General features: G+C 41.2%; 1 protein-coding gene across 3 annotated transcripts in view; it reads left to right on the forward strand.

Moving 5' to 3' along the window:
- trim55.L (tripartite motif containing 55 L homeolog) overlaps positions 1 to 13,610 on the forward strand; it is a 61,380-nt gene that overhangs the window by 12,034 nt on the left and 35,736 nt on the right. For all 3 annotated transcript variants that reach the window (XM_041565189.1, XM_018266114.2, NM_001097700.1), the window contains 1 exon segment: positions 11,196 to 11,361. In XM_041565189.1, the coding sequence (XP_041421123.1) occupies positions 11,196 to 11,361 (166 nt within the window).

Here is a 13,610-nt window from a genome sequence, read left to right on the forward strand (position 1 = left end):
GTCTACCCATGGCCGACGTGAGGCGAATCTTAACCAAGGTCAATCCACGAAATGCTGCCGGACCAGACAACATTCATGGTTGTGTGCTCAGAGACTGTGCTGATCAGCTGGCTGACATCTTCACTGACATTTTCAACACATCGCTAAACCAGATGATCATCCCCACATGCTTCAAGTCCACCACCATCGTTCCAGTGCCAAAGAAATCTTCAGTAACCTGCCTGAATGACTACTGGCCTGTTGCACTAACCCCGGTCATCATGAAATGCTTCGAGAGACTTGTGATGGCACACATCAAGAGCACCCTCCCCCGCTCACTGGACCCACTACAATTTGCATATCGGCCAAACAGGTCAACTGAGGATGCCGTATCTTCTGTACTCCACCTCTCACTAACTCATCTGGACAAGAAAGACAGTTATGTGAGAATGCTGTTTATAGACTTTAGCTCAGGATTCAATACCATCATCCCTCAAAAGCTGAGTGGGAAACTAATTGAGCTGAGATTGAGTACCTCTTTGTGCAATTGGATCTTGGACTTTCTGTCAGAGAGGCCTCAGTCTGTTCGTATCGGCGACAAGGTTTCCAGCACCATCAGATTGAGCACAGGAGCTCCTCAAGGATGTGTTCTCACCACGTTGTTGTACACATTGCTGACACATGACTGCATAGCTAGACACAGCTCGAACCACATCATCAAGTTCGCCGATGACACAACTGTGATGGTGCTCATCAACCACAATGACGAGTCGGCGTACAGAGATGAGGTTCCGCAGCTGGCAGTCTGGAGAACAAAAAGAGATGATTGTCGACTTCAGGAGAACTCTCCCTGCTCACACACCCCTCAACATCAACAGCTCCACAGTAGAGTCAGTAAAGAACACCAAATTCCTGGGAGTCCACATCTCTGATGACCTCACCTGGACCACCAACCAACCTCCATTACCAAAAAGGCTCAGCAGCGTCTTCACTTCCTAAGACGACTGAAACGGGCCAGCCTTCCGCCTCCCACCCTCACAGTGTTCTACAGGGGCACCATAGAGAGCGTCCTTCAGAGCTGCCAACATCATTGGAGCGGCTCTTTCATCACTGCAGGATATCTTCCACAAGCGCTGTGTAAGAAAGGCCTCCTGCATTGCACTGGACTCCACACACCCCTCACACGGATTGTTCACGCTGCTTCCATCCGGCAGACGCTTTCGCAGTATTGAAGCCCGAACAACCAGGCTGCGCGAAAGCTTTTTTCCACAATCGATCAGACTCCTCAACTCACTGCCTGTCCTCCCACTACATTCCAGACACACCTGAACGGTGAACTTAACTTTGTGAACTGTTAATTTATTTGCACAATTCTAAAGGTTTACACATGTATATGTCCAATTTCTGCCTATATATTACACATTTCATGTTTACATATTTATCGTGTATTTTTAAGTGCCTTTTTGTGATATGTACTAGCTGGAGCCACGTCGTCTCGTCTCACTGTATATTCGTATACTGCTGAGATGACAATAAAGTTTACTTTGACTTTTGACTTTGAGAAGTTTTCACAGTCAATGATATCTTGTCTGCTTTCTTCTAAGCAAGAAGTGCCAGCGGCAGTCCTCTTAGTGTCTCAATCCTCAGACCAGGGGTCCGCATTAAGCCCTTATGACAGGCAAAGCCCAGCCTGGACTGTGATAGATACAAAATCTCTTTACAAACTGAGATCTACAGCTACAGCTACAGTTACAAAAACAAACAAGCAGCAAGTTTTAAGCATCTTTTCGAACGCCTCATCCATTACTGTATGCATTTCTATTTGCTATGGAAGCATTTGATTCAATTATTTTCAAATGTATTGTCAATCAAACAGTTTGTAATTATTGCTCTGCTATATTATATACATTTTCTGTAACATTGACGCTTATAGTAATTTTAGCTTTGCTTTAATTCTTGACATTTAAATGATGATGATGGACAAGGGATTGAATTAGAGCAGGCATTCCCAACCTTTTCAACCCATGAGCAACATTCAGAAGTAAAAGCAGTTGGGGAGCAACACAAGCATGAAAAATTTTCTTCAGATGCCAAATAAGGGCTGTGATTGGCCATTTGGTAGCCCCTATGTGGATTGTCGACCTACATTTAGGGGCCCATTTACTTAGCTCGAGTGAAGGAACAGAGTAAAAATAGTGGTCGAATATGGCTACTATGACCATCGAATTGGCTACTTCGACCTTCGACTTCGAATCGAACGATTCAAACTAAAAATCGTTTGACTATTCGACCATTTGATAGTCGAAGTACTGTCTCTTTAAAAAATTCTTCTTCCCCCTAGTTCGCCACCTAAAACCTACCGAGGCCAATGTTAGCCTATGGGGAAGGTCCCCATAGGCTTCCTAACAATTTTCTGATCAAAGGAATATCTTTCGATCGATGGATTAAAATCCTTCAAATCGTTCGATTCGAAGGATTTAATCGTTCGATCGAACGATTATTCCTTCGAACGTTCGATCGTAGGAATAGCGGTAAATCCTTCGACTTCGATATGTAGCTACTGGTTGGGGATCACTGAATTAGAGGGTGCAATTGAAAGGCTTTTATACTGTGTCTTTGGGTGATAGGTGTTTTTATATCTTATCTATTTTTTCACAGTTCTAATTTTAACTGGTTTTCCAGTTTTGAGTTTATGTCTGTCAAATACAATGACTATTTAATGTGCAAGCATATTGATAAAGGATGATGCTCCTAGCCTATAAAAACGAATGTACGCTATGTGCATTGTCACTGTGCGTCTAAGTATGGCCAGGGCCGGATTTAGTGGGTGCCCCTAGGCCCACTGCTGTTTGTCGCCGCTGTCCTCTCCCCTTTATTCATGTAAATTTTTTATCATCTGGACTGGATCAATGGGGATTGTCGCACGGGAAATTTAAAAAATTATTGTACCCAGTGTTTTTGAACCAATGTGGGTGTGGTTGGGCAGCATGCCGCCCCCCTAAAATCCTGCCGCCCTAGGCCCGGGCCTAGGTGGCCTTTCCACAAATCCGGGCCTGAGTATGGCCAACTATGGACTGCTTCCAATAAGGATTTTTTATCAAAGAATTTTACAGACAGCCAGTAAAGTATAAGGCAACATTTTATATGCATGTCTGAGCAACATAGTCAATTTATCTATATATAGCTATGGGACCTATTATCCAGAATGCTCGGGACCTGGGGCTTTCTGGATAATGGATCTTTCTGTAATTTGGATCTTCATACCTTAAGTCTACTAGAAAATCATGTAAACATTAAATAAACCCAATAGGCTGGTTTTGCTTCCAATAAGGATAAATTATATATTAGTTTGGATCAAGTACAAGCTACTGTTTTATTATTACAGAGAAAAAGGAAATAATTTTTAAAACTTTGGGTTATTTGGATTAAATGGAGTCAATGGGAGACGGCTTTTCTGTAATTCTGAGCTTTCTAGGTAACGGGTTTCCGGATAACAGATCCCATACCTGTACTGTTGGACTATAAATGAAATGCATGATGGTAGCTGTTGGAATCAGTGTTGTAACTACAGAGGAAGCAGACCCTGCGGCTGCAGGGGGCCAGGAAGTATAGGGTCCAATGACACCCTAATTCATATACAATTTCAATAATTATGGTAAACATGTCACCCTCTAGACATTTTGAAGGCCTGAAAAATGATTTGCTGTGGGGCCCAGTACATATCTAGTTATGCCACTGATTGGAATATACCCATGATGAGTTGAATCTACAGAGAGGTTGAAACTATTCAAAACATAAGCCAGAAGATAAGAAGAGAAAACTGATATCATTACTCTGTCTCTGGTTTTGCGTGTCAAGTGAAGGGCGTATAGTATTTAAGGAACTTTTCATTACCAGAGTTTATAAAAGAAATTCTTGCAGTACAGTGTTAATCTCTAGTTAAGACAAATGTTTCCATCCATAAATATGGAGCAAATAGCTAAATTTAGACAGCTTTACCAGATTTAGGCTAATGTCACACTGTAACGGGCCCGAAGGCTCAGTAATAGTGTAGACCAAAGAGGAGACCAGACCAGGTTCGAGGTACAAGAGGGTTTATCCAAAGAATCGTCAAAATACAGGCAAATAGGTCAGACCAGGCAGAAGACAAGCAGAATCGAAGAACAGGCAGGAATCGGTACACAAGAATCAAATATAGATAATAACACCCAGGAACTCTGTAGCAGGAACCTATAGTTGGGCAAGGACTGGAAGGGGAAGTAGGTTTAAATAGTCTCTGGGTTGGCGCCAAATTTTGACGCGCTTGCGTCAGACGCAGACGCCAGCGTCCTCACGCTTACGTCTCGACGCCGGCGCCCGATTCTGACGCCGGCGTCCGTTCCATCGCCGACGACCAATCCTGGAGTGGGAAGAAGGTGAGGTCATAGACCTGTGCCCAGCAGGAGCCATGTGGTGAGGCAGGTGGTCGCCATCTTGGACGCCATCTTGAAGACCTGAGGTAGATTCCATTACACACACTTGCTTACATTTGTCACCTATTGTGTTATAGCTGTAGTTGTCATGTCAAGGAGCAACAACACGCTATTAATCCATCTATATTGCTGTTGTCCTGATCAGAGATCTTGACCATGTTTTATTACTCTGTGTTGCTCTCACGTATAAGGGCCCAGAGCTCACAAACCAGATCAACCTCTCAGACAAAATGCAATGACAAGTTTTGGATGCAAAAAAAATGAAAAAATGTATCCACTTGCAATATAAAAAAATTGTGCATTTATTTTGCGTGATTCAGCTTGACACTGATTCATACCATACAGAATGTTTCGAGGTGGTTTGTATATCCCATTCCCTTTCTCAGATGAAAATGTAACAGGTATTGCAATTAGATACTTTTTTTTTGTTTTTTCCCCATTGTCTACTGAGGTGCCACAACCATTCACCTGTGTCCCAATTCTGTGTTTTGTTATGAAGTTTTTGCTGTAGTCCACCTTGGTTTTTCATGATAAAGGTAGTCTATAGGCTACATTAAAACATTGCTTTGCACCTGTAATGATCTCAAGAAATGAAGTAACAGTTGAGGTTGAGTACATATTTTAGTTAAACCCTAAGAAACCAACGATTATCTCCAGGGAATTTATTACCTGGTCTTGAACTGGTGTCTCAGATGGCAGCCATATTTCTTACCCCCAAAAAATTAGCCATATGGACTTCTCTGATACCTGCTGAGAATTTTCACTGACTCATTTTTAATAGCCTGAATATTTAATATGGAAATGGTGCTAGATTGTTAAAGTTTGGCACAAACAATACATAAATCAGCTAGTTCCATAGTTGTTCAATAGATAATGTTATATAAGCCACTCTAGGTCTGTATGTCATTATTAAATACATTTTGCTGTTTAATACAATAAAGAGCATGCAATTAGCGAGTGACGTTCATACAGCATAAATTACCAATGGATGGTGCTCTGAATCTGAACTGAAAAACATTTTTCCCCATTGCAAACATGTTTATCATGAGTCAATTTAATTCTGGTATGTTGCATGACTCTCTTGTGAAACGGAGGTATCTAGAGACAGGTGCTAACTGGTGTTCCTCCTACTCTGTTTTTGCATTTGTTTATAAGTGTCAGGATCCTGAAAGCTATTTATAATACATTCATAATACATTTGTTTTATCGTTTCAACTAGTCTGTTTGTTCTTTTGTAATTTTGTAAGCTGAGATTACAGATCATTTCATAGTGTGAGTGACAAGCATATTGGAATTCAGCAATAAACAAATATTGAGTCCAGCAGGAGAAAATCTATTTAGCTTTAGAGGAACTAAAACTGCTCCATCCTCGCTTGACTTTGGGTAGATTTACATACGGACAGACATTACTGGTACAGTGTATGATGGAACTTTCAGAAAATGTTGATACAGACATTGCTTATGTTACGCATCCACTTTTTGTGTCATTTTTTTATTTTGTAATTTTTTGTAGTTTTGTTATTGCTTTATTTGCCTTCAAAACAATGTTCCCTCTAAGGTGTGTGCTTGTGCATGCACACACAAATTTTAAGACCAGCGCACACAAAGAATTTTGAGTGAAAACACAAAATTTTGTATAAATTCTGACCTAAGCACACAGTTTTCACTGTGCACACACAAGTTTAACATGTGCACACAAAATTATTTTTTTGCACATAGCTGAGAAGGAATTAGAGGGAACATTGCTGCCAAAACATATAAATTGGTTACTTCGCCCACAGGAAGTCAGGAGCGTTTCAGCATGTGATGCCGCCTGAGGTGGCCCTAAAAAAGGCTAGCGCAGACAGTGTAACTGTGCTATCTGCACTAGAAAAGCCAAACCAGAAATTTGGCTCTTAAAGTTACCAGGAGAGGCTTTTTGCCGCCCTTGGTAACTTCTGGGGCGCTGCCTCATGGCAGAAACGCCCCTGCCCACAGTGCACTCTTTGGGGCAGATTCACTAAAGGCCAATTGTTGTTAGTGACTGCTTCACACACACATCGCACCACTTCGCCAGGCGCAAATCCGCTACCACTACGATAATTCATTAATATGCGAAGTTGCGCCCTGGGTGCCGAACGCTGGCGACTTTTTCCTAGCGTTACTTCAGCAGTGCGAGCATTTCTTAGCAAAGATGCTCTAGCGTTCTTTGTGCCTAGTGAAAATTCACTAATGATCTTGCGCTTAGGTCAATTCGCATACAGCGGGTAATTTAAAGTTGTATGGACGTCTTTATTATAAATGTTGGTGCAAATGCTTGAAGTTACCACTTTTTATTACACATGTCCAGGGAACCTTAATAAAGACAAGAGAGTTAATATAATGCCAAACACATGAGCCCACTGTAAAATGAATGTTCCATATGTTATGAAATGTCTGGAGAAAAACGACTACCCACAAAAGTTTGTCAGGACTTTTGCAAGCAATCTTTAAAAAGGAAAAGTCGGCACTGTTTTTGGAACTTTAATGCATTTTCGGCAGACAGGATATGATGTAATTGTCATAAGATTGAGGAAGATGTAGCTTCTTTTTAGCTCTTCACTTGGTCTGAGGTGGCAAAATCTACTCTGGCGAAAGAGGTAACGTTCAGTAAAATCCCAATTTGCTGAATTTGCGGAGTAGCGACCTTTCGACAGAGGGAAAATTGGCCTGGCGATGGAGTGCGAACAAAAGCAACGGTCTCTTTTGCTTGCAAACTAGCGCCTGCGTCTGTTAGTGAATTGGCTGCAGATGGTAACGCTGATGAAACTAGCTTTAGCCACTTCGCCCTTTAGTGAATCTGCCCCTTTGTATTCAGCGCCGATTCAGAGGAAAATGCCGCCTGAGGTGGCTCCTGCAATGCCGCCCCCCTCCCCGGCTTACCCGTCGGGAGGGGAGGCAGGAACTCTGATGCAGAGAGAGCTATTTCGCTCTCTCGCATTAGTAAAGCCGAATTTCCGGTTTAAAAACCGGAAATTTGGCTCTTGAAGGTACCAGGAGCGGCTTTTTGCTGCCCCTGGAAACCTCTCCGGAGTGCCGCCAGAGGCGTGTTTCTCAACTCGCCTCGTTGGTGGCGCAACCCTGTTTGTATTATACGCATATGTGATTCCATTGTACATCCCTTTCATATAGGATAATTTGAGACTTCCAAATTATTACTTGCTCATGCTACACCTAAACTGAAATAGAGGTTGGCCTGGGCTGACCTGATTGGCACTTGGCACTCAGTGACCTGAGGTTCTCTGACAGACTATACTATAACATACTGCATAAGTGCAGCCAATACCCTGATTTAAAACGAAACCATGTGAGTTGCGTAACAACTGAGTTATTGCCAAGGAAATCTTTATTAAGAACCTCTGATGCCTAGCAATTCTGGGTTACAGAAATAAGTTGACCGCATCATGAGCCAGAACAATATTTTTCAGTTGACTGAAAGTGTCTGCAATGACTGTAGGGATCTTTTTCCATGCAATAAGAAGAACAATTTAATTCAAATTAAAAGTACTATTTTACAAAAACCATGTGTCCATTTTAATGTGACCAATGTCTGGCTTATGCTATTTTAACTTGCAGGAGTACTGACTAATGTTCATCATAAACATAAAACATTACTTACAGTTCTGTGTTCAGAAAGCCTGGTACCTAACTTGTAGTCCCATGTAGAGATGGAGAAGCAATTCAGTGCAAGGAATATCAACCAGTGATAGATGTTTAATGCGAATGAATGAGGCAGGATTACCAATATAATTACTGAAAGCATATGTCTTTGCTAAATTTACAAGAGAGAACTAGAGCTTAACAAAGAAGTAGGCATCAAAATTCTAAAATTAGCTTTTGGGCTTCTTTACTAGACTTCCTTCTTGGGCTGCTTTACTAGACAAGGCAACCACAATCATTTAGCAGCGAAAAAGATGCCCCCAGTAGCTCCCCATCTTCTTTTCTGCTAATTTACATCTCTGTGCTGCTAAGTAACCTAAGCTTAGGGACAGACTCACAATATACAGTGCATATATAATATAACCAATTAACCCACAGCACACCAAAAAAACCTAATGGTTGGTGCTCACTGCAGGGATATCACTCATCATTATACATGAAACAAGTTTATTAAGTCATATAAAATCATACCCTTAAATCCATATGCCTCATCCTCCCCTGTGGATAACACAGCAACACTCAGCACATGATTAAACACCTGGGGACCTCCTAACAAGTATTTTCAAAGCTAACAAACCCCCACCAGGTTCACCTCCCACAGGCAGAACATGGCACACACAGGCAGAGGATAACACACACAAGGAGCATAGGGAAGGCAGAGTATGGCACACACAAGAAGCATAGAGCAGGCAGAGTATGGCACACACAGGGAGCAAAGGGCAGACAAAGTATGGCACACACAATGAGCATAGGACAGCAAAGTATGGCACACACAAGGAGCATAGGACAGGCCGAGTATTGCACACACAAGGAGCATAGGGCAGCCAGAGTTTGGCACATTTGTTTGGGAGCATAGGGTAGGCAGAGTATGGCATACACAAGAAGCATAGAGCAGGCAGAGTATGGCACACACAAGGAGCATAGGGCAGGTAGCGTATGGCACACCCAGGGAGCATAGAGAAAGCATAGTATGGCACACACAGGGAGCACAGGGCAGGCAGATTAAGGCATACACATGGAGCATAGGACAGGCAGAGTATGGCACACACAGGGAGCAAATGGCAGGCTGAGTATGGCTCACACAAGGAGCATAGGGCAGGCAGAGTTTGGCACATACAGGGAGCATGGGGAAGGCAGAGTATGGCACACACAAGAAGCATAGAGCAGGCAGAGTATGGCACACACAGGGAGCAAAGGGCAGACAAAGTATGGCACACACAATGAGCATAGGACAGCAAAGTATGGCACACACAAGGAGCATAGGACAGGCCGAGTATTGCACACACAAGGAGCATAGGGCAGCCAGAGTTTGGCACATTTGTTTGGGAGCATAGGGTAGGCAGAGTATGGCATACACAAGAAGCATAGAGCAGGCAGAGTATGGCACACACAAGGAGCATAGGGCAGGTAGTGTATGGCACACCCAGGGAGCATAGAGAAAGCATAGTATGGCACACACAGGGAGCACAGGGCAGGCTGAGTATGGCTCACACAAGGAGCATAGGGCAGGCAGAGTTTGGCACATACAGGGAGCATGGGGCAGGCAGAGTATGGCGCACACAGAGAGCACGCTCCCTGCCCTTGCCACTCCTGACCCACCCTCTCTGGCCCAGGTCATGGCAAAAGAAGGTGTTCGCATGTGTGTGCAAGCTAAAGGGGGGTTGTGGCTGTGGTGGGGGTCCAGAGGGGGCTTTGCGGCAAGGGCGGATGGCCCTGAGACAGTAGTCCACCCCGGGCCCCCCAGACCAACCCTGTACAGGGCTTTGAGGTTTGAAAAATAGAGGTGTTACAGGTGTGAACAAAGCAGTTGCTTACTATCTGAATTCGAGGTATAAATGCAGAGGCCAGTTAATCTCAGTGCTGTGAGCAGGTAAGCAGTCACAGCAGGCAGATTTTCATGTGGGGGGGGGCACACAAGGGGCCTGCGGACCACCAGTTGGACAGCACTCTGTTGCAGGTGTGTTACAGTAAAGACCAGATTTAACTGGGTCTGTACAGAAAAAGCACACAAAAACTTTAACAACATGGTATGCTTGCTCAAAAGTCAAACTATATATATCCCTGCTAAATAAAAGAAGAAGAAACCCCTATAACAAAACACTTACAATTACACAAGGCAGGTATACTACTCACTGCGTGCCCACTGAATTTCCCATCTAGGCTGCCTTCTGTAAGCTTTGATTGTATTAGCTGATTAGCAGAAGCGATAAATTGGACAGTATGACTACATTAGAAAATCACTGAATACTAATGTTATTCTTTGTGTATAGTTATCCACACCTATATATTTTTTTTTTCTGAGTAAGTTTTTAGGGTCTCAAAATAGTACTTACAAATTTACAAGTTTAAAATTTACCAGCCTGCAGGTTAAGGAGCGAAGGTGTTGATAATGCAGCATTTGCTTATTGGATACTTCTTGTAAAGCGGATGAATAATAAGTGCTTTGCAAGCTGTTACTTACCTCAATAAATAATGTGATATTTAAAAATTTATCATGTGCCTATGGACATTTCGTGAAATGTATGATCATGATAAGGATGAAACAAATAAAGTACTAAAAGAATTTTTTAAAAAATGTTTTAATTTTATTATGAAAGGTCTGCTCTCCCTGTGTTACCTAAGTAAAATTGTTTGTGGTATGGTAATGAAAGTGTATTAGTTGTCCATTTTGATAATTAAGCAAAAGGGGAATTTGTCTATTTGTATATGGTATGCTGTACCTAACGTTTTTCAAACAAAGAGCGTCAAAATGCAGCCCAATGAATATGTGAGAATTCTTAATTCTTATACTATCTAGAAGTGCTTTTACACTGTCTCACTCACATATACAATTCACCTGGAAAATTGGGCATCACTTGGAGATTTGGAGGATCCATTTTGCTCTAAACCACAAACTCATCGCCATATCCGCTAACTACTGAGATTTCTCCCCTACCCCAGTTTTAAATTCGATTTCCCTTGAACAAAAAAAATTGACAGTTAGCCCTTTGAGCAAAAATGTTTCTTAAAAAGGAATTTATCGCTGAGTGAGAATCAGGGAACTCACACTTGTATGTTCTTTTACAGGCCTGAAAGGAAGACTGACCAACCAATGTGTGATGAGCATGAAGATGAGAAAATCAATATTTATTGTCTGAACTGTGAAGTTCCTACCTGCTCCATGTGCAAAGTGTTTGGAGCTCACAAAAATTGTGAGGTTGCTCCTCTTACACAAGTTTTCCAAAGACAAAAGGTAATTCTGTTTGTTTAAAGTGGGTCTGTCACCCAGACACAAAAAGCTGCAAATTAAATATTAAATTTCTATTTTTTTCATTAAAGCATTCATAGCTGTTTTAAGCTCATTTAAAAATCTCAGCTGTCACTCAAATATTGTCTGCCCCTCCTCTATACCTTAGGCATACTTTCACTTTTTATTCAGCACTTCCTAGATGTCACTCCTCTCCCCACATTCCTCAGTTCTCTTCACCATTTAATTGTGTAGCCAGGGCATGGGGATGGACATCATCTCCCCCATTCTGGTGCACAAACAAGATTCTCTGATGATGCAAGGCTTGTCTTAATAACAGTGTCCACAATATGGCTCCTGCCTGCTTGATATAATTATGAATTCCTAGATTGAAGGACACAAGATTCAAATAGTTTATACAGTGTAATTAAAGTTTATTTTGCCTGACTAATGTGACAAAATAGGATTTTGAATAATTTTTTTGGGTGATGGTTCCCCTTTAACTGGCTTATATTTCTGTTTTCCGTGTATTTTACATTGTTACAAGAATAGATTAGATGAAAAGACTGGCAGATGAATCCAGGCTTCTTTGCTAAGTCCATTTGACATGCTAAATTCAGTCCTGCTGTTGCTTGTCAGTAGCAAGATCTGAGAGTATATCTAATACCAGCACAGTGGGATGGCTTCTTTCTAAAGGCTTCTGTAAAGGCAATAAAATGCTGAACACTTTTTGAAAGAGGTGCCGTGCACTAGAGGCATGATTATACAAGCCCGACGGTCAAGGACACTGTACTTTGTATTCAGTCAGAGCCCAACTAGTATAGGCCATTGTTTTGTTTGTTTTTCCTTTAGCATATCTTTGAAATTAACAATACCTAGTGGGCTGCTCATTTTAGGATCTTATAAAAGGCAAATAAATCACAAATATTAATAAATAACATTCTTTCTTAGCCGTCATGGTAACATTTTAAGTGAGCTTAACCAGGAGACCAAGGCATCCAAAAGCCATTAGCCATTAGCTGACATAGATATATATGTTGTAGTTAATTTGGGTTAAAAACAAAGTTCATCAAGTTTATCCCTTCCACATGAACCACAATGCATATATGTATACATTAACACATAAACTGTATGTGCCAATACCTATACTAGCTAACCAGCTAGATGATCCCAGTAGTCGTGTTAAACATATATTATGCTTGTCCAAGAAGTCATCCAAGCCACTCTTAAATGCATTTATAAAATCTACTACAGGTATAGGTCCGTTATCTGGAAACCTGGTATTCAGAAAGCTCTGAATTACGAAAAGGTCATCTCCCATAGACTCCATTCTATCCAAATTATCCGAAATTTTAAAAATGATTTCCTATTTCTCTGTAATAATAAAACAATACCTTGTACTTAATCCAAACTACAATGTAATTAATATGTATTGGAAGCAAAACTAGGCTATTGGGATTATTTAATGTTTAAATGATTTTTAGTAGATTTAAAGTATGATGATTCAAATTAAGGAAAGATCCGTTATCTGGAAAATCCCATGTCCCGAGTATTCTGGCTAACAGGTCCCATACAGGTATGGGATCTATTATCCAGGTTGCGTGGGGTTTCCCAGATAAGAGATCTTTTTGTAATTTGGGTAGCCATACCTTACATCTACTAAAAATAATTTCAACATTAAATAAACCCAATAGGATTGTTCTGCCTCCAATAAGGATTAATTACATCTTAGTCTCAAGTATAAGCTACTGTTTTATTATTCCAGAGAAAAAGGGAATCATTTTTAAAAAATTTGAATTAGTTGATTAAAAGGGAGTCTATGGGATGTGTTTCTGGATAACGGAACTCAGCAGGGCATTCCACACCATCACTGCCCTCGCCATGAACAGGGGAAGTAAACAGAGGTTACAAATGAGATGTTCTGTATCTCTTGGCTACTCCGATAGGAACAGATCCATCATGGAAACTTTAGAAGCTGTCCATCAGGTGATGACCTAAGGAAATAGATTCTGGAGTACAAAACACTTGAAGCTAATAGAAATGAGTGAACCCCCTGAGATTTGGTTTACCAATATGTATATTTCAATGACTGCATATCTGGATACTTACAAACAACGAAGGGAGACATATGCAATAGATAGTAGATATAAATAATATATATGTCTTTATTTAGTGGAAAGAATTATCATTTTAAATCAGTCTCCTACATAATATGTTAATTAAATGCAATCTGAAGTTAAGTACTAAAGGGAGCA

This window comes from Xenopus laevis, chromosome 6L, assembly GCF_017654675.1.
Source record: "Xenopus laevis strain J_2021 chromosome 6L, Xenopus_laevis_v10.1, whole genome shotgun sequence".
NCBI classification, from domain to species: domain Eukaryota; kingdom Metazoa; phylum Chordata; class Amphibia; order Anura; family Pipidae; genus Xenopus; species Xenopus laevis.